Consider the following 27,117-nt stretch of genomic DNA (forward strand, 5'->3'; position numbering starts at 1 on the left):
CTCAAAAATAAATAAATGTAAAACAAGAATTTTTTTTTAAATTTTTTTTTAACGTTTTATTTATTTTTGAGACAGAGAGAGACAGAGCATGAACGGGGGAGGGGCAGAGAGAGGGGGAGACACAGAATGGAAGCAGGCTCCAGGCTCTGAGCCATCAGCCCAGAGCCCGACGCGGGGCTGGAACTCACGGACCGCGAGATCGTGACCTGAGCTGAAGTCGGACGCTCAACCGACTGAGCCACCCAGGCGCCCCAAGAATTTTTTTTTTAATTAAAGAAAAAATGCTTAGATTGTGAGGGGTGCCTGCCTGGCTTAGTCAGTAGATCATGCGATTCTTGATGTCAAGGTCGTGAGTTCAAGCCTCATGTTAGGTGTAGAGATTACTTTAAAAAAGAAAAGAAAAATCTCTTGGGAGAAAACACTTAGATTGTGCTATTAAAAATGGGAGGCATTGAGGCATTTAAAAGTAAATAGGAGGGGTTCCTGGGTGGCTCAGTCAGTTAAGTGAGCGACTTCATCTCAGGTCATGATCTCATAGTTCTTGAGTTCAAGCCCAGCATGGGGCTCTGTGCTGATAGATCAGAGCCTGAAGCCTGCTTCTGGTTCTGTGTCTCCCAATCTCTCTGTCCCTCCCCTGTTCATGCTCTTTCTCTCAAAAATAACTAAACATTAAAAAAAAATTTTTTAAGTAAATTAGAAAAGTTAAACATAGAATAACCATATGACCCAGATCCCAGGTCTATACCAAAAGAACTGAAAACAGATGTTAAACAAATACATGCACAAATACTTGTACATGAATGTTTCTAACAGCATTATTCATATTAGCCAAAAAGTGGAAACAACCAGCGTGTCCATCAAGAGATGAGTGGATAAATAAAAGGTGGTAAGTCCACACAATTTAATATTATTCAGCATCAAAAGGAATAAAATTACTGATACATGCTACAACATGGGTGGACCCGGAAGACATTGTTTAGCAAAAGAAGCCAGACACAAAAGGCCACAAATTGTATGATACCCTGAATACAAAGTGCCCGCAATCTGTAGATTCATACAGACAGAGAAAGTAGATTAGTGGTTGCCAGGGACTGCATCAGAGGGGAACTGAAGAGGCTGCAAACTGACACGGGGATCTCCTTTTGTGGTGATGAAAATGTTTTGGAACCAGAGGTGATGGTTGCACAGCATTGAGAATGCCTTCATGTACACCTTAAAGCGGCTCGATGTATGTTATACGAACTTTACTTCAATAAAAATAAACTGAATTAGCAGCTAAAATACGGAAACGCAACGTGAATCTTTCTTACGTTCAGTTTACAAACTGGTGGGGAGTGACTTCGGTCCGGCACGCTGAAAGCAGTCCCCTGCGAGTTGGCTTTGTAGCCACACCTGGAGGTGGTCTCTAGGCGGCCAGCGCAGCGCTCCTCTCGGTGGGGCGGGGCTCCTCGGGGGCGGGGCTCGTCGGGGGCGCGGCGCAACGGCCGGCCGGGAGGGGGCGCGTTGGCTGCTGGTTTCGCCGTTGCCGGGAGAACCCGCGACAACAAAAGGCGCGGGCGGCGGCGGCGGCGGCGGCCCGGCGGAGCGAAGCTGGGGAGGCCTGTACTGTGCTCGCCGCCGGAGATCAGGGCTTTCTCGAGCCGGTCTGTAAGTGGCGTGCTGGCCTGGCGGGGCTGATGCGGCCGGGTGCGGTGCGGCGCCCTCCCGCCCTAGTGCCGCAGCGCCCGCGCTCTAGCCGTTTCGGGGAGGGGGCGCCGCCTAGGGGTCGGGCGTCAGGGGCCGCCGCGGGACGGCTCGGGGTCGGGGGCGGTTGCGGGGCGGGCAAAGCCGAGGGAGGGCGTTGGAGGGGGCTGAGGTCGTTGCTGGGACCCCTGGAGAACGGCTTGGGGAAGTTGGGTGCCCCTAGGTAGACAGGCCCGGGGATTAGGGACGTGAGCGAACGCCGGACGGGAGCCCCACCGAGGCTGATCCTGTGTGTTTTTTGTGCCGGTGCTTCCAACTTCGGGAGCTAAACGGGATGGGAAAGCCCATCCCCCCTGGGGGTTTCGTTTTGTCGCTGGTCTCCTTTTTCCGTTGCGGATGTTGAAACTTTGGTGCAACGCTGTAGAAGTCTGAAAGTCCTCTCCCTCAGAGGCAGGTTTGATTAAGAAAGAGAGGGTACCCAAATTCTTTGTTCGAAACACTTTTTTTTTGTTTGTTTTAGTCTCTACACCCAAGATAAGGCTCGAACTCACTATCCGGAGATCAAGAGTAGCAGATTCCGAGGCTAAGCCAGGCAGGCACACCAAAACACTTTTTAAATAACACTTCGCCCCCTCCAAGTTGTCAAATTTTTGTTTTTCCACTTCACTTTCTATATTCTTTATCTAGTCATTTATGCATTTGGGACCTTTTCTGAGATCCTTTTGTGATTCATTGTTAATTTGCTGGGAAATTTCTTACAAAAATATAATTAACAGACCACAATTTTTAGACAACCCACTACTTCTGAAAAGCCGTGGGCACAGGATAGAAACAGTATTAGAAGACACTTCTTTTTGATCAGTGACATGGCATCATTGATCAAAGATTCTCTTGCCTTTACTCAATTTCAAAACTCCATTGAGTATGCCTAAATATTACCAATCAGATTTCCCCTTTCTTTACATTTCTTGGCGGGACAATACACATGCTTCTGGTTACTGCAGTTGACCAGAATCTAAAGCATAAATGCTATGGATTTTTTAAATGCTTAAATTCTTGAATATTACTCTTTTGCAAGCCATATGTTTAAGGGCCTTTATTTATTGGAATAGAGTAGAATTTCATTTCCCCTTGTAGCAAAATTGTTTCCTATTGCAAAAACCAAGAAAGTGAAAATATCCCAGTTACACTCTGTACCTTTTTTTTAAGCAGTTTTGTTGGAAGTAGTTAGGTTTGACTTAACATAGACTATGACTTTTGTTTTAATGTGATGCCATAAACAGACTTTAAAAAGCTAATCTGTATGATAAAAAACTTCGAATATAGATGTTCAGAGACATTTGAGAGAACCAACTCATTCAGCATCTTTGTAGTTTCTTTGGAAAAGTTTCCAGTACCAAGTGACTGTGGAGTCCTATAGGATACAAGAAAGGATTTATCATACATATGAGTATTTTTTCACAGCTGGTTTTAACTAGAATGATTAAAAGTGACAAGGTGGGGTGCATCTCTTTGTTTTGGCCATTACACATAGCATGTTGACTCTGTTTGGGGATTTTACAGCCCAAGGGAGCTGGTATTTTTTTACTCTCTGAGCTTTTAGTAGACTAATGTATTTGTTACTGTGATCCTTTTCAGACTTTCCCGCTCACGAAATTATAATCTGCAGTACTGCTGCAGAGTTTTTTAAAGGCTAGTGAATATTAAATATGTCTTCATTATCATCTCCATAGCAAGTAGTGCCGAAAATGTTATTTTAGTCTGTTAATAGTCTACTAGGTTACTTAATGATAGTGTTCAAGACTCTCCTTCTCTAAAGAGCCCAGCCACACCCCAAACTGATTATTTTTCATTATCTGCACTTGAAAATTATCATAGACTGTTTGTTACATTTTCTTTTTAGCTTTTATATGGTATAAGCTTTATCCTACCAAGACTGAACATTCATGTACAAGTTTTCATAAAAACATATATTTTTATTTCTCTTGGGTATATACCAAAGAGTGGAGTTGCTGGGTCAAATAATAACTCTGTGTTTTTGAGGAACTGCCAGACTCTTCCGAAGTGGCTGCATCATTTTACAATTCCGTTGGGAGTATGTGAAGGTTCCATATTCTATACATCCTAATACTTATTTTGAACTGTCTTAAAAAATTTAAATATATTAATATCCTTTTTTTTTGAGAGAGAGAGAGAGAAAATGCGAGCAAGTGGGGGAGAGGCAGAGTGAGAGAACCTCAAGCAGGCTCCACACCTAGTGTGGAGCCCAACAGGGCACTTGATCTCACGACCATGAGATCATGACCTGAGCCGTAATCAGGAGTTGCTTTTTTTTTTTTTAATTGAAGCCTTTTTTTAAATTGAAGTGTAGTTGACACATAATGTGACTTCAGTTTCAGGTGAACAGAAAGTCTATATGTTATGCTATGCTTGCCACAAATATAACTATCATCTGTCACCATGGAGTGCTATTACAAGATCGTTGACCCTATGCTGTACTTTTTATCCCCAAGACTCATTCATTTCATAATTGGAAGCCTGTTATCTCCTACTCCCCTTCACCCATTTTGTCCATCCCCCATCCTGCTACCCTCTACTACTGTCAGTTTGTCCTCTATATTTATGGATCTGATTTTGCTTTTTGTTTGTTTGTTTTGTTTTTTAGATTCCACATATAAGTGAAATCATATGGGGGCCACCTGGCTGGCTCAGTCAGTGGAGCATGGGACTCTTGGTCTCAGGGTTGTGAGTTCAAGCCTGACATTGGATGTAGAGATTACTTAAAAGAAATAAATAAACTTAAAAAAAAAGAAATAAAAAGAAATCATATGGTATTTGTCTTTCTCTATCTGACTTGTTTCATTTAGCATAATACCCTCTCTGTCCATCCATGTTGTTGCAGATGTCAAGATTTCATTCATTTTTACGGCTGAGTAATATTCCATTACCTACACACACACACACACACACACACACACACACACACACACACACACCTTGGATTGTGAGTAACTTAGTCTGTGAGTGTTGTGCAGGAGGAGCAAACATTTCTCGTAAACTTTAACTTGATAAATGAGTGATGTCTTGCAATACAAGTAGTACATGATGCCGAACATCACATGATCACAGCTGAGCCAGTGGTTCTGATATACAGGTACTTTGGATTACAAGCCTGTTTCTGAAACAAATTGTGCTTACAAACCAAAGTTTTACTATGTATATTTATATCCCCCACATCTTTTTTTTTTAAGTTATTGAGTTTTAGAGAAAGCGTGTGTGTGTGACCTGGGGAGAAGGAGAGAGAAAATCCTAAGTAGGTTCTGCACTGTTAGTTCAGAGCCCAACTTGGGACTTGATCTGACGAATCATGAGATCATGACCTGAGCTGAAATCAAGAGTTAGATGCTTAACCGACTAAGCCACGCAGGTACCCCATATATACCATGTCTTTTTTATCCATTCATTTATTGATTAACACTTGGGTGGCTTCCATAGTTCCATATCTTGGTTATTGTAAAAAATGCTGCAAGAAACAGGTACATATGTCTTTTTGAATTAGTACTTCCATATTCTTTGGGTAAATACCCAGTAGTGGAGTTACTGGACCATATAGTAATTCCATTTTTAATTTTTCGAGGAACCTCCATACTGTTTTCCAGAGTGGCTGCACAAGTTTGCATTCCCACCAGCAGTGCTTGAGGGTTCCTTTTCCTCCACATCCTTGCTAACACTTGTTATTTCTTGTCTTTTTGATTCTAGCCATCTGACAGGTGTGAAGTGATACCTCATTGTGGTTTTGATTTGCATTTGTGTCATGATGAGTGATGTTGGGCATCTTTTCATGTGTCTGTTTGCTGTATGATGTCTTTTTGATTATAGTTGTGTTAGTGGGGTTAGAGTAGTAATCTTATTGTAGTTTTGATTGCATTTCCCTACTGGCTAATGATGCTGAGCATCTTTGCCTGTGCTTATTAACCACTTTTATATATTTGAGGAACAAAGCTTTTAAATTTGATTAAATCCATTTTATCTGTTTTTCCTTATAAAGCTTATTGCTTTTGCTTTGGTGTTACACCTGAGAAACCGTTGCCAAATCCAACGTTACTAAGAGTCACTCTTGTGTTTTCTTCTATGAGTTTTATAAGTTTCAGCTCTTACATTTAGGTCTATGAATGATTTTGAATTGAATTTTGTATATGATGTGAGTAGGAATCCAACTGCATTCTTATGCATGTGGACATCCAATTGTCCTATGACCATTTATTGAAAAGTCTGTTCTTCCCCCCCATTGAATTGTCTCGGCACTCTTGTCAAAAATCATTTGCCCAAAATATGAGGGTTTATTTCTGGATTCTCAATTCTTCTCCATTGATCTTTTAGTTTGTTTTCTACCAATACCACACTGTCTTAATTACTGTTGCTTGGTTTTAGAATTGGGAAAATGTGTCCTCCAAATTTGTTCTTTTTCAATATTGTTTTAGCTATTCTTTGTCCCTTAAATTTCCATATGGATTCTAGGATAAGCTTGTCAATTTCTGCAGTTCAGCTAAGATTTTGATAGGTGTTGCATAGAATCTGTAGATCAGTTTGGAGAATATTGCCATCTTAACAATACTGTCTTTCAGTCCATGAACATGAGATGTTTTTCCATTTATTTAGATCTTCTTTACTTTCAACAATCTTTTATAATCTTCAGAGTATAAGTTTTACATGTCTTTTATTAAACTTATTCCTATGTATTTTTTTAAGTTTATTTTTTTAATGCTTATTTATTTTTGACAAGAGAGAGAGACAGAGCATGATGGGGGAGGGGCAGAGAGAGAGGGAGACACAGAATCCAAAGCAGGCTCGAGGCTCTGAGCTGTCAGCACAGAGCTCGATGCAGGGCTTGAACTCACAGACCACGAGATCACGACCTGAGCCGAAGTCGGATGCTCAACTGACTGAGCCACCCAAGCGCCCCTTAAGTTTATTTTGAGAGAGAGTGTGAGTGGAGGAGGGGCAGAGAGAGGGAGAGAGAGAATCCCAAGCAGGCTCTGTGTTGTCAGCGCAGAGCCTGACGTGGGGCTCAGTCTCATGAATCATGAGATCGTGACCTGAGCTGAAGTCAAGAGTCTGTTGCTTAACTGACTGAGCCACGCAGGCACCCCAGTATTATATTCTTTTTGATGCTACTGTAAGTGGAATTTTTAAAAAATTTTCAGGTTCCTTATAAGTACAGTGGGCAATTTATTTTTTAATGTATTAATTCTACCAGAAGTCTTCAGAAATAAGTATACCATATTTTAGAAGTAGAAAAGCAGTGTTTCAGTTAGTTTTGATTATTTTTGAATAATCAATAACTTGGTTTCAAGTTATATCATAGAAATCCTTGAGACTATTTTCATAGATTTATTTCTGATATTTGTGGCAAAAAGATGTTACTTTCCAGCACATAGCTATAAAATCTAGTAAAGGGTTTTCTTTCAACACGGGTATACAATTATTCGGTTATTTCCTTGTCTTAATTTTCTAACTCTCCAGTTATTCAGTATTTAGATTAATGGACTGGGAAACCTATTTTTACTACAGAAAGAATGGCACAATAGAATCCCATGCACTTATCACTTTGCTGCATCATTTACCAACTCATGGCCTCTACTCCTTAGATTGTTTTGCAATAAATCCAGACATTTCATCTGTAAATTATAGGTGTATTTTTATAAGACAGATTTACTCTTTGTAACCGACTTATATTGGAGGAAAACCTGCTTTAATGGACTTTGCTTGAGAAGATGGTTAATTAGGATAGAGAAGTCAGTAACTAAATTTTGTTTTTATTTTGTTACACAGGAGTCCAGAAATTACATAAAATGGATATTTCTCACACTAGATACTGAATATTAAGTAAAATCTAAGTTGCTATGGAAGAAATACCAGTCAAAGTTGCTGTAAGAATCCGACCTCTGCTATGCAAAGAAGTTCTTCATAATCATCAAGCTTGTGTGAGAGTTATTCCAAACACCCAGCAAATTATCATTGGGAGAGATAGAGTCTTTACTTTTGATTTTGTTTTTGGCAAGAATTCCACTCAAGATGAAGTTTATAATGCATGTATAAAGCCACTAGTGTTGTCGCTCATTGAGGGCTATAATGCAACCGTTTTTGCCTATGGACAAACTGGATCCGGGAAGACCTACACCATTGGAGGAGGCCATGTTGGTAAGATTCTCGTCCTACCTTTGACTTTTATTTGAGACACTAGAATCAAGCTAAAATATGACAGTGCCTGACACATAGTAGGTTCTCAGCATATTAATTGAATGAAATAAAGGATAGTCAGATGAGTTCATAAGATCATCATCTTTGAAAGATTTATTTTTAAATATTGGTGTTTTAGTCAACAGTTTTTTATTGTATTTGCTTGAGGAAACAAGTTTAAGACAATGTTCAATGTTCAGCCCTTTGCATTTTTTTCCAGTCTTATTGAGATATAATTGGCATATACCATTATATTAGTCCAAGGTGTACAATATAATGATTTCTATACATGTATATATTGCAAAATGATTACCACAGTAAGTTTAGTTCACATCGATCACATCATATAGTTCTAAATTTCTTTTTCTTGGATAAGAACTTTTAAGAGCTAATATTTTAGCAGCTTTCAAATACACAATACAGTGTTATTAACTGCAGTCACCAATATTGTATATCATTACATCCTCAGAACTTAGTTATAACTCAGAGTTTTTACATCTTGACCACCTTCACCCATTTCCCCCACTCCTTGCCTCTGACAAACCTTTGTCATTTTGAACAGAACTTCAAGTAGAAAGAATTGAGTTAACATGACCAGATTTTGGTCTTTTAACATAGTCCACTTGTAAATATCAGAGTCTTACAACCAAGACTTAGAGGCAGTAGGTAGAATTTGTTATGTGGTTTAAAGTGTCTTTTTTCCCCCTATTTTTTAGCCAATTTTTATTTTATTTTTTCAGCTTTATAGAGGTACAATTGACAAATAAAATTGTACGATATTTACAGTGTGCATCATGATGATTTGATGAATGTAAACGTTGTCAAAGGATTCCTCCAATGTAGTTAACACATCCATCACCTCACATATAAATACAGATTTCTGTTTTAAATACTGAATATTTTAGAATATAGTTTCTCCTGCTTGTAATTATAGTTTGGGAAAGGTGAAATTGTTAGGATTTCTGGTAGAGCTGGAAGGAACCTTGAAAATCATCTCTCTCTATTTATAAGTGAGAAGCTCCAGCCATGGAGCAATCACTGAAGGGCTTGCTCAGCTAGAGGGCTAGTGACAGCTGGGATTGAATGCCAAGTCCTCTTTTTTTTTTTTTAATTTTTTTAATGTTTATTTATTTTTGAGAGAGAGACAGAGTACACTAGGGGGATGAGGCAGAGAGAGAGGGAGACACAGAATCTGAAGCAGGCTCCAGGCTCTGAGCTGTCAGCACAGAGCCTGACGTGGGGCTTGAACTCACGAACTGTGAGATCATGACCTGAGCCGAAGTCAGATGCTCAACCGACTGAGCCACCCGGGCGCCCCGCCAAGTCCTCTTTTGAGGACTTGTTTACTGTATTGATTTTTTTTTTTACTAAATGCAAACTTTTGAATGTTGTATATATATATGTATTATTGTCTAAAATTATTGCTACGTTCTGTATACGTGTAATGACTCTTAATGTATTTTCTACTTTCCTGCTTCTCAAATATAGAATATGTGACTTTCAGAAACATCTCTTATTACATGTAGGGACTGGTGAGGGGTAGATTTGGAGTCTGGCTGAGTTGAGGAAGCCCTGATTACAAAGATTAAATGGAGAGGCCATTAGTGCCCGGTACCCCCCCACACCACCATTTTTAGAATCAGTATGACATAGGATTAAGAGGTTAAAGATACTAGGTTATTTTAGGGTCTCAAAAAATTCAAATTTTCTGTTATAAGTTGTGGGTTTTTTTTTTGTTTTTTTTTTGTTTTTTTTTTAGGGCTGTAGCCCCTTTTTTAATTGGCAAATGTTTTGTGATCTTTAAGACTCAGTATGTTCTTTTTACTAATAGGAGTTATGTTTAGAGCTTGGTGACTTAAGTATAGCTATATTGTTTTTTATTAAGAAGCCATACATACAATTTTAATTCTTTAAGGGAAAAAGTTATTAAGTTTATCTATTCTTGGGGCATCTGGGTGGTTCATTCAGTTAAGTGACAGAGTCTTAATTTCGGTTCAGGTCACGATCTCACTGTTTATGAGTTCGAACCCTGCATCAGGCTCTGCACTGACAGTGCGGAGCCTGCTCGGGATTCTCCCTCTCTCCCTCTCTCTCTGCCCCTCCCCCTCTCTCTTTCTCTCTCTCTCTCTCTCTCTCTCTCTCTCAAAATAAATAAATAAACTTAAAAAAAATATTATAGCTGCTCTAAAGTACTTTATACTTGATAACACCCTTAGAAACAGTTTTTTATTTTATCCCCTCAGTTTTCTTATTCTTTTTTTTTTTTTAATATATATTTTTAAAAATGTTTAACGTTTATTTATTATTGAGAGACAGAGAGACAGAGCATGAGCAGGGGAGGGGCAGAGAGAGGAGGAGACACAGAATTGGAAGCAGGCTCCAGGCTCCAAACTGTCAGCACAGAGCCTGACGTGGGCTTGAACTCACGAACTGTGAGATCATGACCTGAGACGAAGTTGGACGCTCAACCGACTGAGCCACCCAGGCGCCCATCTTTTTATTTAAAAAAAAAATCACTTTTTTTCCCACCATGTTAAGTGTACTCTTTAATCCCCATCCCCTCTTTCCCCCATCACCCTACACACCTCCCGTCTGGTAACCATCAGTTTATTCTGTATAGTTAACAGTCTCTTTCTTGGTTTGTCTCTCTTTTTTCCTTTGCTCATTTGTTTTGTTACTTAAATTCCACAAATGAGTGAAATTGTATGGTATTTGTCTTTCTCCGACTGACTTATTTTGCTCAGCAGTACACACACTAGTTCTATCCATGTCCTTGCAAATGGCAAATTTTTATTATTTTTTTATGGCTGAATAATATTCCATTATATATATCTGTGGTATCGTCTTCATCCATTCATCTATTGATGGATACTTGGGCTGCTTCCATAGTTTGGCTATTGTAAATAACACTGCTATAAACATAGGGGTTTAAACAAAGGGGTATCCCTTTGAATTACTGTTTTTGTATTTTGGGGGTAAATACCCAGTAGTGCAATTACTGGATCATTAGGAAGTTCTATTTTTAAGGTTTTGAGGAAACTCCATACTCTTTTTCCACTGTGGCTGCACCAGTTTGTATTCCCATCAACGGTGCAAGAAGGTTCCTTTTTCTCTACATCCTTACCAACACTTGTTTCTTGTGTTGTCGATTTTAGCCATTCTGACAGGTATGAGGCAATATCTCATTGTAGTTTTGATTTGCACTTCCCTGATGATGAGAGATGTTGAACATCTTTTTTTTTTTCTTTTTAGTGTTTATTTATTTATTTTTGAGAGAGATAGAGTGCGAACAGGGGAGGGGAAGAGAGAGGGAAGCAGAGAATCCCAAGCAGGCTTCACGCTGTCAGCACAGAGCCCAACATGGGGCTCGGACTCATGAACTGTGAGATCATGACCTGAGCTGAAATCAAGAGTCAGTTGCTGGGGTGCCTGGGTGGCTCAGTTGGTTGAGCATCAGACTTCGGCTCAGGTCATGATCTCACGGCTTGTGGGTTTGAGCCCCGTGGCAGGCTCTGTGCTGATAGCTCAGAGCCTGGACCCTGCTTTGGATTCTGTGTCTCCCTCTTGCTCTGCTCCTCCCCCACTCACGCTCTGTCTCTCTCTCTCTCAAAAATAAATAAACATTAAAAAAAATTTTTTTTTAAAGAGTCAGTTGCTCAACTGACTGAACCACCCAGGTTCCCCTCGAGGATCTTTTCAGGTATCTATTGATCATCTGGATGTCTTCTTTGGAGAAATGTCTGTTCATGTCTTCTGCCCATTTTTAAATTGGATTATTTGTTTTTTGGGTGTTGTATCAGTTCTTTCCATATTTTGAATACTAACCCTTTATTGGATGTCATTTGTGAATATCTTCTCTCGTTCAGTAGGGTTGCCTTTTAATTTTGTTGATTATTTCCTTTGCTGTGCAGAAGCTTTTTATTTTGATGTAGTCCCAATAGTTTGCTTCTGCTTTTGTTTCCCTTGCCTCAGGAGATGTATCTAGTAAGAAGTTGCTATGGCCAATGTCAGAGAGATTAATGGCAGTACTCTCTTCAAGGATTTTTGTGATTTCAGGCCTCACATTTAGGTTTTTAATCCACTTTCAGTTTGCTTTTGTATATAGTGAAAGAAAGTGGTCCAGGTTCATTCTTTTGCATGTAGCTGTCCAGTTTTCCCAACATCATTTGTTGAAGAGACTGTCTTTTCCCATTGCATATTCTTTTCCTCCTTTGTTGAAGATAAATTGACCATATAATTGTGGGTTTATTTCTGGGTTTTCTATTCTGTTCTATTGATCTATGTGTCTGTTTTTGTACCAATACCATACTGTCTTGATTGCTATAGCTTTATAATGTAACGAAGTCTGGAATTGTGATTCCTCCAGTTTTGTTTTTCTTTCTTTTTTTTAACATTTTTTTATTAAATTTTTAAAATGTTTTTTATTTATTTTTTGAGAGCGAGAGACAGAGTGTGAGTGGGGGAAGGGCAGAGAGAGAGGGAGACACAGAATTCGAAGCAGGCTCCAGGCTCTGAGCTGTCGGTACAGAGCCCGATGCAGGGCTTGAACCCACGAACTGTGAGATCATGACCTGAGCCGACGTCTGATGCTTAACCAACAAGCCAACCCAGGCAACCCCCCCTTTTAAAAAATGTTTAAAATGTTTATTTATTTATTATTATTTAAAAAAAAAATTTTTTTTTTCAACGTTTATTTATTTTTGGGACAGAGAGAGACAGAGCATGAACGGGGGAGGGGCAGAGAGAGAGGGAGACACAGAATCGGAAACAGGCTCCAGGCTCTGAGCCATCAGCCCAGAGCCTGACACGGGGCTCAAACTCACGGACCGCGAGATCGTGACCTGGCTGAAGTCGGACGCTTAACCAACTGCGCCACCCAGGTGCCCCAAAAATGTTTATTTATTTTTGAGAGAGAAAGAGAGAGAGAGGCAGAATGCAAGCAGGGGAGGGGAAGAGAGGAAGGGAGACACAGAATCTGAAGCAGGCTCCAGGCTCTGAGTTGTCAGCACAGAGCCTGACGTGGGGCTTGAACTCATGAACCGTGATACCATGACCTGAACTGAAGTTGGATGCTCAACCGACTGAGCTACCCAAGTGCCCCCAGTTTTGTTTTTATTTTTCAAGATATCTTTGGCTATTTAGAGTCTTTTGTAGTTCCATACAAATTTTAAGATTATTGTAGTTCTGTGAAAAATGCTGTTGGTATTTTGATAAGGATTGCATTTAATGTATAGATTTCTTTGGGTAGTATAGACATTTTCACAGTATTTGTTCTTCTAATCCATAAGCATGGAGCGTCTTTCCATTTCTTTGTGTGTCTTCAGTTGCTTTCATCAATATTTTATAGTGTTCAGAGTACAAATCTTTCACCTCTTTGGTTTAGTTTGTTCCTAGATATTTTATTTTTGGTGCAATTGTAAATGAGATTATTTAATTTTCTTTCTGCTGCTTCATAATTAGTGTATGGGAATGCAAAAGATGCCTGAACATTGATTTTGTATCCTGTGACTTTACTCAATTCATTTATCAGTTCTAGGAGTTTTTTTGTGGAGTCTTTAGCGTTTTCTATATATAGTATTGTGTCATCTGCCAGTAGAGTTTTACCTATTCCTTACCAATTTGGATTTCTTTTATTTCTTTTTGTTGTCAAATTGCTATGGCTGGGACTTCTAGTACTATGTTGAATACAAGTGGTGAGTGTGGTCATCCTTGTCTTATTCCTGACCTTAAGGGGAAAAGCTCTCTGTTTTTTACCATTGAATATCTTGTTGGCTATGGGCTTTTCATATATGGCCTTTATTTTGTTGAGATATATTCCCTCTGGACCTACTTTGCAGAGGGTTTTTATCATGAATGGATGATGTTCTTTGTCAAATGCTTTTCTGCATCTGTTGAAATGATCATATGGTTTTTATATTTTCTCTTACTGATGTGACATACCACATTGATTATTTTGCAGCTTATAAACTAGTCTTGCATCCCAGGAGTAAATCCCACTTGATCGTGGTGTATGATTTTTTAAAATATATTTTTGAATTAGGTTTATTAATATTTTGTTGAGGCTTGCATCCATATTCATGAGAGATCTTGGCCTGTAGTTGTCTTTTTTGTGGTGTCTTTATCTGGTTTTGGTATCAGGGTGATACTGGCTTTATAGAATGAATTTGGAAGTTTTCCTTCCTTTTGTATTTTTTGGAATAGTTTGAGAAAAATGGATATTAGCTCTTTTTTAAATGTTTGGTACAATTCACAGTGAAGCTGTCTGGTTGTGGACTTTTGTTTGTCGGGAGTATTTTGATTCCTGAATCAATTTCATTGTTTGTGATTGGTTTGTTCAAATTTGTATTTCTTCCTGCTTCAGTTTTGATAGATTATGTTTCTAGGAATTCATCCATTTCTTCTAAGTTGTCCAGTTTGTTGGCATATAGGTTTTCATAATATTCTATTACATTTGCTTTTATTTCTATGGTGTTGGTTTTTATTTCTTCCCTTTTGTTAGTAATTTTGTTTATTTGGGTCCTCTCTCATTTTTTAAAGGAATCTTTCTAGAAACTTATTCCCTGGCTCTTTAAAAATTATAATAATGTGCATTGTAAAAAGAATTGCAAGTGATGCTTAAGAAATTAAATTAGGGGTGCCTGGGTGGCTCAGTTGGTTAAGTGTCAGACTTTGGCTCAGGTCATGATCTTGCAGTTTGTGAGTTTGAGTCTGGCATTGGGCTCTCTGCTGTCAGTGCAGGGCCCACTTAGGATCTTCTGTCCTCCTCTCCTGCCTCCCCCATAAAAAAATGAATAAACGTTAAAAAAAAAGAAACTAAAATAAATGAAAACTAGTCTCATCCCAAGGAAATAACCATCTGATGTATAGTATTCTAGAGTGCTTTAGACATTTTTCTAGGCATTTTACAAATATGCATGTAGTTTTATTCTTGTTGTTTTGTTTAATGAATTATTATACCATTATTTCTATAACTTTCTTTTTGCATTTAACAATATAAAGTATTTCATTTCTTCACTTTTGTGTCATAGAAATTTACTCATTTTTTCAGACTATATAATATTCTACAATTGGAATGGACCATAGTTCCTCCATTCCAGTTTTTATTTATTTCTGAGAGAGAGATAGAGTGTGAGCAGAGGAGGGGCAGAGAGAGAGGGAGACACAGAATCTGGAGCAGGCTCCACGCTTCGAGCTGTCAACACAGAACCCAGCGTGGGGCTCCAACTCACGAACCATGAGATCATGACCTGAGCCGAAATCAGACACTTAACCAACTTCTTCCTTACCAATTTGGATGGCTTTTATTTCTTTACGTTGTCGAATTGCTATGGCTAGGACTTCCAGTACTATGTTGAATAAAAGTGGAACTCTTTTGCACTGCTGATAGGAATGCAAACTGGTGCAACCACTCTGGAAAACAGTATGGAGGTTCCTCAAAAAATTAAAAATAGAACTACTCTATGACCCAGCAATTGCACTACTAGGTATTTATCCAAGGGATACAAGAGTGCTGTTTCGAAGGGGCATGTGCACCCCAATGTTTATAGCAGTGCTATTGACAATAGCCAAAGTATGGAAAGAGCCCAAATGTTCATTGACTGATGAAGGGATAAAGAAGATGTGGTGTATATATATACAATGGAATATTACTTGGAGATCAAAAAGAATGAAGTCTTGTCATTTGCAACAACGTGGATGGAACTAGAGGGTATTATGCTAAGCGAAATTAGAGAAAAACAAATACATGACTTCACTCATATGTGGAATTTAAGATACAAAACTGTTGAACATAAGGGAAAGGAAGGAAAAATAATGTAAACAGGGAGGGGGACAAACCATAAGAGACTCTAAAATACAGAGAACAAACTGAGGGTTGCCAGCAGGGTGTTGGGTGGGGGGAAGGGCTAAAGGGGTGAGGGGCAATAAGGAGGACACTTGTTGGGATGAGCACTGGGTGTTATATATAAGTGACAACATCTGTTGTTGCCTGAGTTAATTTTAGCTATTCTGACAGGTATGAGGTCGTATCTCATGTGGCTTTGATTTGTATTTCCCTAATGATAAGTGATGTTGAGCATTTTTTCATGTGTCTGTTAGCCATCTGGATGTCTTCTTTGGAAAAGTGTCTATTCATGTCTTGCCCATTTCTTCACTGGATTATTTGTTTTTTAGGTGTTGAGTTTGATAAATTCTTTATAGATTTTGGATACTAACTGTTTATCTGATATGTCATTTGCAGATATCCTCTCCCATTCCGTCCATTGCCTTTTAGTTTTGCTAATTGTTTCCTTCACTGTGCAGAAGCTTTTTATCTTGATGAGGTCCCAATAGTTCATTGTTGCTACTTGTTATTTTTATTTTACTTTATTTTTTTAATGTTTACTTTTGAGAGAGAGAGAGAGAGCAGGGGAGGGGCAGAGAGAGAGAGAGAGAGAGAGAGAGAGAGAGAGAGAGAGACAGAATCTGAAGCAGGCTCCGGGCTCTGAGCTTTCAGTGCAGAGCCCAATGTGGGATTCAAACCTACAAACTGTGAAATCATGACCTGAGCCGAAATCGGATGCTTAACTGACTGAGCCACCCAGGCACCCCTGCTGTCTGATTTTTAAATAATGCTGTTTTTTCCTCTTATAAATAATTTATTGAGCATTTGTAGTGCCTAGGGCACCATGCTAGGCCCTGAGGCAGAATAATCTTTTTTTTTCAATAGGATGCCTATTTAAACTAATAGTCATTTTCCTGCTTCTCAGAACCTTGGATTTACTGACTTGTACCAGAAACTAGAACATTCTCTAGAAACTTTTGTGTGTTCTTTAAATAACATACAATAGCTAAATGATAGCTCTTGATGTATAAAACTTTACAAGTTCTCTCTCTGAAGCTGTGTCCGGAATATAAGTGTAATGTTGAAAATATGGCATTTAGGTTACCAAAATACCTATTGAAGCTTTATGATAAATATTTGAAATTCAGTGTTTTGGTAAGTTTTGAATTATTGTGTTTTGTTATCTTTTGAAGTGGGAAATGAATGAGCTGTTTCTAATCGACTTTATATTCTGGGTAATCTACAATGTGTATATTGCACTGTAGTTCATAGGTAATGCTATTGGCTAGTTCCTGGAAACTCTCAAAAAAGAATCTTCACTCTCTCTTGTATTAGAAAAAGGTACAGCTTCCTTTATTTGCCACACGATGGCAGTCTTGCATCTTAAATTAGGTGAAAGGTAGTCCAAGTTAATAGAGGTTCACATTTTCAGGATGTTTGTTGCCAAAAATCTAAACATTGGTAATTTTCAACCTGGAAGCTAGTTATTTTTGAGGTTCATTTGCAAGCCAACCCTTTGCGCTTGAAACATATTTTCTATGGAACAATGCTACAAATGCTGGGTAGGTTTCTAAATTAACCTAACTTATTTAACCTAAGTCCCAATTTGTTCTTTGACTTGTTTCACACTTTACCTTGCAATTTTTAAAACTATTTAAAAAATTGTTGGGGTGCCTGGGTGGCTCAGTCGGTTAAGCGGCCGACTTCGGCTCAGGTCATGATCTGGCGGTCCATGAGTTTGAGCCCCGCGTCAGGTTCTGTGCTGACAGCTCAGAGCCTGGAGCCTGTTTCAGATTCTGTGTCTCCCTCTCTCTGACCCTCCCCTGTTCATGCTCTGTCTCTCCCTCTCTCAAAAATAAATAAAACGTTAAAAAAATTTTTTTTTAAATTGTGGAAACTTTTACACATCAATATTATAGTTTACAGTTTTAAAAAATTTGTAATATAGAGATATGTAAGAAAATAGATGTATACATTATAAATTTGGGCTTTTGGCTTTTCTTATATTTTAATTTTCAGATGTCCTTTCTTTCTCTAAATTTTTAGCTTCAGTTGTGGAGGGTCAAAAGGGTATCATTCCTCGAGCTATCCAAGAAATATTTCAAAACATCTCTGAAAATTCTAGCACTGACTTTAATATCAAAGTGTCTTATATAGAAGTATATAAGGAAGACCTAAGAGATCTTCTAGAATTGGAAACATCTATGAAGGATCTTCACATCCGAGAAGATGAAAAAGGAAACACAGGTAAATAGCATTGACTGCCTTCATTACCAAAAAGATGTGATTTAATTCAGTTTCTGGATATATTGCAAAGAATCTTTAAAACAGACATAGAAGCAAAAGGAATTTGTTTTTTCTTTAAAATTGAATACCTTTACGGGGCGCCTGGGTGGCGCAGTCGGTTAAGCATCCGACTTCAGCCAGGTCACGATCTCGCGGTCCGTGAGTTCGAGCCCCGCGTCGGGCTCTGGGCTGATGGCTCAGAGCCTGGAGCCTGTTTCAGATTCTGTGTCTCCCTCTCTCTGTGCCCCTCCCCCGTTCATGCTCTGTCTCTCTCTGTCCCAAAAATAAATAAACGTTGAAAAAAAAAATAAAATTGAATACCCTTTTGATTCCCAATATCCATTAAATCACCCAGGTGAAAAGTAGTTCAGACTGGTTGGTCAGATGAAGTTAGTAAGTTGTAATTCAAGATACTTATATTCTATAATTGTTCCCGCTCTGGGCTGAAGATCAGTGAGACTTTGAAATAGGCTAAATTAGTATTTGTACTTTTTTTTTCTCCCAGAGTTTCTCCCAGATTGGAGATGGCTTCTCCCTTTGGTGTTTGTCCAAGTCGATCTAGAATTCTCCTTTTGTCCTCTTTGATTTTGTCCTGTACTTTGTTGTATTTTTCAAGATCTGACTTTCTATGCTAGCAACTTGTTAATCTCATTAAATATCAATTTGTTTGGAAATGGGAGAAGGTTCGAATGGGTCAAAATGCAAGTATTTTAAAGAATAGCACCTCCTGCTTTTCTGATTTAAAGGGTTATATGTTCAACATAGAACATTTTGAAAACATAGAAAAGTTTAAGAAAGAAAGTTATTAAACATCAGCTTTAATCCCAGAACCCAGAAAAAGTAACTTCTGTTTTTGGTGTGCTTCCTTCCAGATTTCTTTTCCCATGCATGTATAATAATTTTTTTTAATATACTTGCAACCCTACATATAGCATCACATCTTATTTTTTCATGTAATATTTATATGGTGAGCATTTTCACACAACATTAAATATTTCTCAAAGTTATGAGTCTTCATGGTCATGTGGTAATTTGTCTTCTAAATGTATTATACTTTAATATTCCATTGTTGGACATTTAAGCAGTTTCCAGAGTTTCATTATTATTAACAACAATGACTTAGATGTGTTTCTAAGAAAGGATACTTAGGTAGAACCTTCTTGGAGAAAAAGGATCCTGCTTGAGGAGTGTCCCCTTGAGGGAATCTCCTCGCAGTAGGTCGTTCAAACTGCCTGCAGGGGGCAGTGAAGTTTGTTGCCTTTTTAGCCCTGGCTTGGCAGCCCTGGAATTCCTCAATGTTTGAAAAAATTGGTTTTTGTTTTGTTTTTAATTTTTTTTTACATTTATTTATTTTTTGAGAGAGAGAGACAGAGTACAAGCGGGGGAGGGGCAGAGAGAGGGGGAGACACAGAATCCGAAGCAGGCTCCTGGCTCTGAGCTGTCAGCACAGAGCCCGACGCAGGGCTCGAACCCACGAACTGCAAGATCATGACCTGAGCTGAAGCCGGTCGCCTAACCGACTGAGCCACCCAGGCACCCCTGTTTTGTTTTTCAGAAAGAAAGCATACATGGTAGTCTGTGGTCTTATTAGATAATTCAGTGTAGTTTATCTTTTCTGGACAGAATCCAGGCCAGTTTTTGAGCTTCTGTATCATATAAAAGGTAATTCTTGAATGTTTTTATTTTTTGTTAAAGATACAAAAATAATACATATTTATTGTAAAATAGCCCATATGCTGTCACCCCTGATAAACTTAATAGCTGTTATCAGTCCTGCAAAAGTTTTGGAAAGATGTGACAAATGCTCTTAAGACAAATTGCCATATGTTTTATACGGTATTCCACTCACAACCAAAATGTATTTCTTTGACATCCTTATTTAGTTCCTTCGTGTAAAGCACTGGTTGGCATCCAACCTGGATGCTGCACAATTAGCATCACCGTGGAAGCTTTTTAAAAAATACTGATTTCCAGGGGCGCCTGGGTGGCTCAGTTGGTTAAGTGACCAACTTCAGCTTGGGTCATGATCTCGCAGTTTGTGAGTTTGAGCCCCGCGTCGGGCTCTGTGCTGACAGCTCAGAGCCTGGAGCCTACTTCAGATTCTGTGTTTCCCCCTCTCTCTACCCCTCCCCTGCTCACGCTCTCTGTCTCTCTCTCTCTCAATAATAAATAAACATTTAAAAAGTTCAAAAAAAACCTGATTTCTGGGCCCTGCTTTTCAGAAATCCTGATGAATTTGTCTGATCGGGCCTGGGCATCAGTACTTTCTCTTTTATAAAGCTTCCAGATGATTTGCAGCTAGGTTTGAGGACCATGGATAGTGCTAAGCTGTAGCCTAACATTAAAAAACTTTATGAAAGTTATCCTTTGATTTACAGTTACATTGTCATACTTTATAATTGGTGATATGTTAGCATTCCCTGTTTGTAGTATAAGTACTTTAGAACTTTCAGTGAACTAGGTTGTTAAGAAAGTGTCATGATGGAAATAATGAAAGCAAAATGATTATTTTTCAAGAAAACAGTGACATAACCGGATCTGAATAAAGAGGAACCATGGCTCTGTAATTCAAGCACAGAATCAGGAGCTTTATGACTCTGATTCAAAGCCCAAATCCACCTTCTTCTTTTTGAAATATGTTTGGATATAAACAAATAATGTGGGTGGTAAGCTTTGGTTTATTTTTGGCTCTTATTCTGCTGTTGTTGAAATAGAAACTTTTTTGCTTTTTGTGAATTGCCAACATGTTTGTTTATCTTATACTCTGATATTACGTAGGTTAAGCCTGTTTTTAAAATGAATAACCAATTTATTTATACTGAAATCTTCATGTATCGTTGGTTATGACCACACAGTACCAAAACCCTTAAACCTAAGGATGGTTTGAAGACTCAAAAGAAACTGATTTCTTTTAATTAATCTACTACTAGTTAATTCTTTTGAGTTAATATTTAATTAATCTATTTAAATAAGTCTGTTAGACTCTATAAATCAAAATACTGGATTAAAGGGTTTTTCTTTTCTCAGTCATCTTAAAGAATTGAGTGTGATATGTGACTCCAAAGAAACAAGATTGTTTAATACACACACACACACACACACACACACACACACACACATATATATATGTATAAAATATCTTTTAGAATTTAAACATCAAAATGAGTGCTGTCTATTAAAATAGTTCCTTTGGGAGATTATCCAAAATTACTTAATGATGTTGCTGTCACTATTGTTTGAAATGCTCTTGATTTTTTAAGACACTTTCTTAGCCTGGGAAGTTTAGCAAATAATAACTGTTGTGGTTAAGTTTAATTCTACTGGGTTTTGATTAAAATTTGGTTTAAAAACTTGCTGTTGCTATTTTAAGTGATTGTTGGGGCCAAGGAATGTCACGTGGAGAATGCAGATGAGGTGATGAGTCTCCTGGAGATGGGGAATGCAGCCAGGCATACAGGTACCACCCAAATGAACGAGCACTCCAGTAGATCACATGCAATTTTTACAATCAGCATTTGTCAAGTAGAGAAAAATACAGAGGCAGCTGAAGATGGATCGTGGTATTCCCATCGGCATATTGTCTCAAAGTTCCACTTTGTGGATTTGGCGGGCTCGGAAAGAGTAACTAAAACCGGGAATACTGGCGAACGGTTCAAAGAATCCATTCAGATCAACAGTGGGCTGTTGGCTTTAGGAAATGTAATCAGTGCTCTTGGGGACCCACGCAGGAAGAGCTCCCATATTCCATATAGGGACGCTAAAATCACCCGGCTTCTGAAAGATTCCTTGGGAGGCAGTGCCAAGACTGTCATGATCACTTGCGTCAGCCCATCCTCCTCAGATTTTGACGAGTCCTTAAATTCCCTCAAATATGCCAACAGAGCACGCAATATTAGAAACAAACCCACCTTAAACTTCAGCCCCGAATCTGACCGTATGGACGAAATGGAATTTGAAATCAAGTTGCTTCGAGAAGCTCTGCAAAGCCAGCAGGATAGCATCAGCCAAACCAGCCAGATCCATCAAGAGGGGACTCCTGATAAAAACAGGATCCGGTCTCTTGAGGAACAAGTAGCTCAGCTACAAGGAGAGTGTCAGAGTTACCAAACCTGTGTAGAGGAAGCCTTTACCTTCCTGGTAGACTTAAAGGGTGCTGTCAGACTGAACCAAAAGCAGCAACACAAACTGCAGGAGTGGTTTAACATGACCCAGGATGTCAGGAAGGCGGTGTTCACCTCGTTCAGAGGGAGCCACGGCGTCGGCAACCTGGAAGAAGGACCACAGCATGTGACAGTTCTCCAGCTGAAGCGAGAGCTTAGGAAATGCCAGGTATGTAGACACCACTTCCGTTAGTGACTTGTTTAAGGACTCCGTTTATTTGGGCAAGGGTCATTTTGGGATTCCAGAAGTTTTTAAAAAGGATTATATGCAAATTCTCATTTGCCTTTTGCTCAGTCTCTTTTTCCCTTTTCCTACTGCTTTGTCCTCATTTTCCTTTCTCTTTTAATATTTTTTAAATTTTTTTAAGTTTATTCATTTCGAGAGACAGAGAGAGCAAGTGGGGGAGGGGTAGAGAGAGAGGGAGAGAGAGAATCCCAAGGAGGCTCCACAATGTCAGCACAGAGCCTGACACAGGATTCAAAGTCCGGAAACTCAAGACCATGACCTGAGCCGAAACCAAGAGTCAGATGCTTAACCGACTGAGCCACCCAGTTGCCCCTCTCTTTCAGTATTTTAACTTGTTACATTTATGAAGTAGAATCTTGGGGACCTGGTCATTAATTTAGAGGGTGAAGAGAAACATAATTTCAGAAACAAAATGAAGTACTTTATTGAGGTTTTATCCCTCTTTGGGTCAGTGGTTCTTGAAGAAAAAAAAAAAACTTCACCCCTTGAGTGTGGAATGTTGAGTTTTTTTTAAAAGTTTATTTATTTATTTATTTTGAGAGAGTACAGCGGGGGAGGGACAGAGAGAGAGGGAGAGAGAGAATCGCAAGCAGGCTCTGTGTTGTCAGTGCAGAGCCTGATGTGGGTTCGAACCCATGAACTGTGAGATCGTAACCCGAGCTGAAATCAAGAGTCAGAGGCTTAAGTGACTACTGAGCCACCCAGGCACCCCGGAATGTTGATTTTTTTTTAAACAAACAAAATCATTGTATGTGACAATATTTAAGGGATGTAGGTGTGTACATGTGTACATATTACATATATATACATTGAGTTCTGAAATACATTTGTCACTTTCCATTCAAAAACCTGAAGATTTCGTGTCCCTAGGGAAATCACGGAAAACAAGATGTACCTATTCTGCTTACATGGAGTTTGCATTCTGTTGGGCAAATAGGTATTCTGCAAGATTTTGAAAATAGGAAAACAGCTTTCTTTCTTTTTTTTTTTTAATGTTTGTTTATTTTTGAGAGAGACAGAGACAGAATGCAAGTGGGTTAGGGGCAGAGAGAGAGGGAGACACAGAATCCAAAGCAGGCTCCAGGCTCTGAGCTGTCAGCATAGAGCCCGATGCAGGGCTTGAACTCACAAACCACGAGATCATGACCTGAGCCAAAGTCAGATACTTAACTGACTGAGCCACCCAGGTGCCCTGAAAACAGCTTTCTAGTTAGAAATCTTTCCTCTGTACCTCTTTATATGTATTAGAAAGAAACCTCTATTGCAGCAGTTCTTGGACTTTTTATTCACAAGGTTGTTTTTTTTTTTTTTTTAATATTATTTATTTTTGAGAGAGAGAGAGCACAAACAGGGGAGGGGCAGAGAGAGAGGCAGAGGATCCGGAGTGGGCCTGATAGCACTGCACTGGTAGCAGAGAGCCCAATAGGAAGCTCGAACCCACAAACCGTGAGATGAGTTGAAGTCAGACACTTAACTGACTGAGCCACCCAGGTGCCCATACAAGGTTTGTTTTTTTTTTTTATGTTTTTAAAATTGAGGTCCCCTAAAGAGCTTTTGTTTATGTGGGTTGTATCTATTGATATTTACCATATTAGAATTAAAACACAAAAATTTAAGCTATTAATTCACTCAAAATAATAACCCAATGACAAGTAAAAACATTTTTTCATGAAAAATAACTATTTTCCAAATAAAAAAAAACTTAATAAAAGTGGAATTGTTGTACATTTTTGCAAATCTCTTAATGTCTGGCTTAATAGAGGATGTGTGGATTTTCATATCTGCTTCGGCATACAGTTTGTTGCAATATGTTGTTTTAGTTGAAGTACATGAAGAACATCCAGCCTCATTTAGATTTGTAATTGGAAAGAGGAACGTTTTAATTTATTGTCAGATAATTATGGATATTTTTCTTTGTTATTGCACCAAAACTCAACAAGTAGCGGCATCCTAAAGTTTACTTGCAATGTGGGATTTGAAACTACTTTTGTTACATTAAGATCTGTACATTAAAATTTTTATTTTTATCTTGCTTTTTTTTTTTTTAAGAGAGAAAGAGCACGTGCTTGCGCACGCAAGCAGGAGAGGGGTGGCAGGAGAGGGAGAGAGACTCTCCAGCAGGCTCCACGCCCAGCACAGAGCCTGTCACAGGGCTCCATCTCACAACTGTGAGATCGTGATCTGAGTGGAAATCAAGAGTCAGTTGTTTGACCGACTGAGCCACCCAGGCTCCCCTTTATCTTGTACTTTGAATGGATCTTTCATCCATGTGATTTTCAATCATCACCCATCGATCATTTGGAAAATATTTGTTTACTAAGTTATGTGCATCTTCCAATCAAGGGGCAGAAAGAGAGGGAGAGAGAGAATCAAGACTTGGACGCTCGACTCACTGAGCCACCCAGGCACCCTATCTCACAATGTCTGATACTTAAATATAAGCATTTAAAGTCATAACTTTAAAATAATGGAGTTTTTAATTTTTGTTTTGAAGTAATCTGCCCCCAATATGAGGCTTGAACTCATGACCTGGAGAGCAAAAGTTGCATGCTGTATTGACTGAGCCATCCAGGTTCCCCAAAAATCATGGATTTTTTTTTTTAAAGCAGTAACTCTGCTCTACCTTCTTCATAATAGAGCAGGCCTGACCCTTCCTGTTTGGCATAAGAAAGTGGCAGAACAGGAAATACGGTTGATGGGAAGCTTGAACTTTGGAGCACTATAGGAGTTGACAATAAGGAGTACTTCATCCTTCTAAGGTGGCTGAAATGGAAGCCCATAAAACCCCCTGATTGAGGATGGCGGGGTAGTAAGTTTTTCTCTCCATCTGTTGGAAATTCTGAATTAACTTCCTCTAGATTATGTACTCTAGATTAAGATTTCCCAAGGATATTAACAGTCTTTTTTTTGTTGTTGTTGTTAACGTTTATTCACTTTTTGAGAGAGAGAGACAGAGGCGTGAGCAGGGCAGGGGGCAGAGAGAGAGGGAGACACAGAATCGGAAGTAGGTTCCAGGCTCTGAGCTGTCAGCACAGAGCCCAACGTGGGGCTTGAACTCACAAACTGTGAGATCATGACCTGAGCTGAAGTCAGATGCTTAACTGACTGAGCCACCCAGGAGCCCCAGGATATTAACAGTCTTAATGAAAAAGGGCACCATTATCAGATGGCTTTAGGGAATGCTAGATTACAAAAATCCCAAGACTTCTCAGAACTTTCAAAGTGCTAGTGTAATTAATCTCAGTGTGAAAGATACAATATTCAGTATTTCCCAATTAAAAAAATAGATTTTTTTTTTTTTTTGGTCTGAAGTCTTGCAGGAGTAGTAATCTTGGATACCACTAAATAGCAAATAGAGAAATGATTGCTGTCATTCCTCACCCCATATGTCTCCTTAAAAAGTTGTTTTCGGGGCGCCTGGGTGGCGCAGTCGGTTAAGCGTCCGACTTCAGCCAGGTCACGATCTCGCGGTCCGTGAGTTCGAGCCCCGCGTCGGGCTCTGGGCTGATGGCTCAGAGCCTGGAGCCTGTTTCCGATTCTGTGTCTCCCTCTCTCTCTGCCCCTCGCCCGTTCATGCTCTGTCTCTCTCTGTCCCCAAAATAAATAAACGCTGAAAAAAAAAAAAAAAATTAAAAAAAAAAAAAAAAAAAGTTGTTTTCTAGGGGTGCCTGGGTGGCTCCGTTGGTTAAGCATCTGGCTTTGGCTCAGGTCATGATCTGGCAGTTTGTGAGTTTGAGCCACGCATCGGGCTCTGTGCAGACAGCTCAGAGCCTGGAGCCTGCTTCAGATTCTGTGTCTCCTATCTCTCTGCCCCTCTCCTGCTTGCTCTCTCTCTCTCTCTCTCTCTCAAAAATAAATAAACAAAAAAAAGTAAAAAGTTTTCTAGACTTTCTGTTTGAGACAGAATAACATAGTGGTTAAGAACATTGGTACCAAACTCCTAAGATTTGAATTCCAACTCCTTTGCTTACTTGCTCTGTGACTTTGGGAAAATACTTAACCTCTCTGTGCTAATTAAACAATAATAACAAGCACCTTGTAGGGTTCCTGTGAAGATTATTAAAACACTAGTTCCCATAAAACGATGAGAAGGCTGCCTGGCCTGGAGTAAGGCTCAATAAAGGCAGCTCATTATTATCTCTCATTTATTTTTCACCTACCTAGCTCATTATTATCTCTCACCTATTTTTCACCTGCTGAGGTTATGTATCAGTGGCAGCTAAGTGATTGGACTTAGTAGCTGTACGTGGGGCCACATGCCAGGGGTTACTGTGAAGTCAGCTTGATAAACTACTTAGCAAGACAGCAGGTCTGTGCAGGGAGAGGCATGGACATTCTCTTTGCTCAGCCCTGCTTCCTTGAGCCTGTTACACAAGCAGGTAAGTACTTAAAAATAAAATTCCTAGCCAACAGGAGATCGTGGGCCATATCGCAGGTAGAATTACCACCAGATTTTTGCTAAGGAAGTGTCACTTTGAACTTCACCATCTTCTCCTTGTTAGATGCTGTCAGGTAGTGTTTCTGTTTTTTTGTTTTTAATTTTTTTTTAATGTTTACTTTTGGGAGAGAGAGAGAGAGTGTGTGTGCAAGTGGGGGAGGGGCAGAGAGAGAGGGAGACAGGATCTGAAGCAGGCTTTGTGCCGGCAGCAGACAGCCTGATGTGGGACTTGAACTCATGA

At 39.2% G+C, this 27,117-nt stretch overlaps 1 protein-coding gene across 8 annotated transcripts in view; it reads left to right on the forward strand.

Annotated features, from left to right (window-relative positions):
• The first annotated feature begins 1,519 nt into the window (after window positions 1-1,519).
• The window catches only part of KIF27 (kinesin family member 27), a 99,237-nt gene continuing 73,639 nt past the window's right edge, over window positions 1,520-27,117 (forward strand). For 6 of the 8 annotated variants that reach the window (XR_007146282.1, XR_007146283.1, XM_047829829.1 and 3 more), the window contains exons 1-4: window positions 1,520-1,647; window positions 7,516-7,884; window positions 17,792-17,992; window positions 21,402-22,360. Coding sequence is in view for 6 of the 8 variants with exons in the window: in XM_047829829.1 (XP_047685785.1) it covers window positions 7,587-7,884; window positions 17,792-17,992; window positions 21,402-22,360 (1,458 nt within the window). In the remaining 2 variants the exon portion in view is untranslated. Of the gene's footprint in view, window positions 1,648-7,515; window positions 7,885-17,791; window positions 17,993-21,401; window positions 22,361-27,117 lie in introns of those variants that run through there. The other 2 variants (XM_047829826.1, XM_047829830.1) reach the window with 2 other exon arrangements.

Source organism: Prionailurus viverrinus, chromosome D4, assembly GCF_022837055.1.
Source record: "Prionailurus viverrinus isolate Anna chromosome D4, UM_Priviv_1.0, whole genome shotgun sequence".
NCBI classification, from domain to species: Eukaryota; Metazoa; Chordata; class Mammalia; order Carnivora; family Felidae; genus Prionailurus; species Prionailurus viverrinus.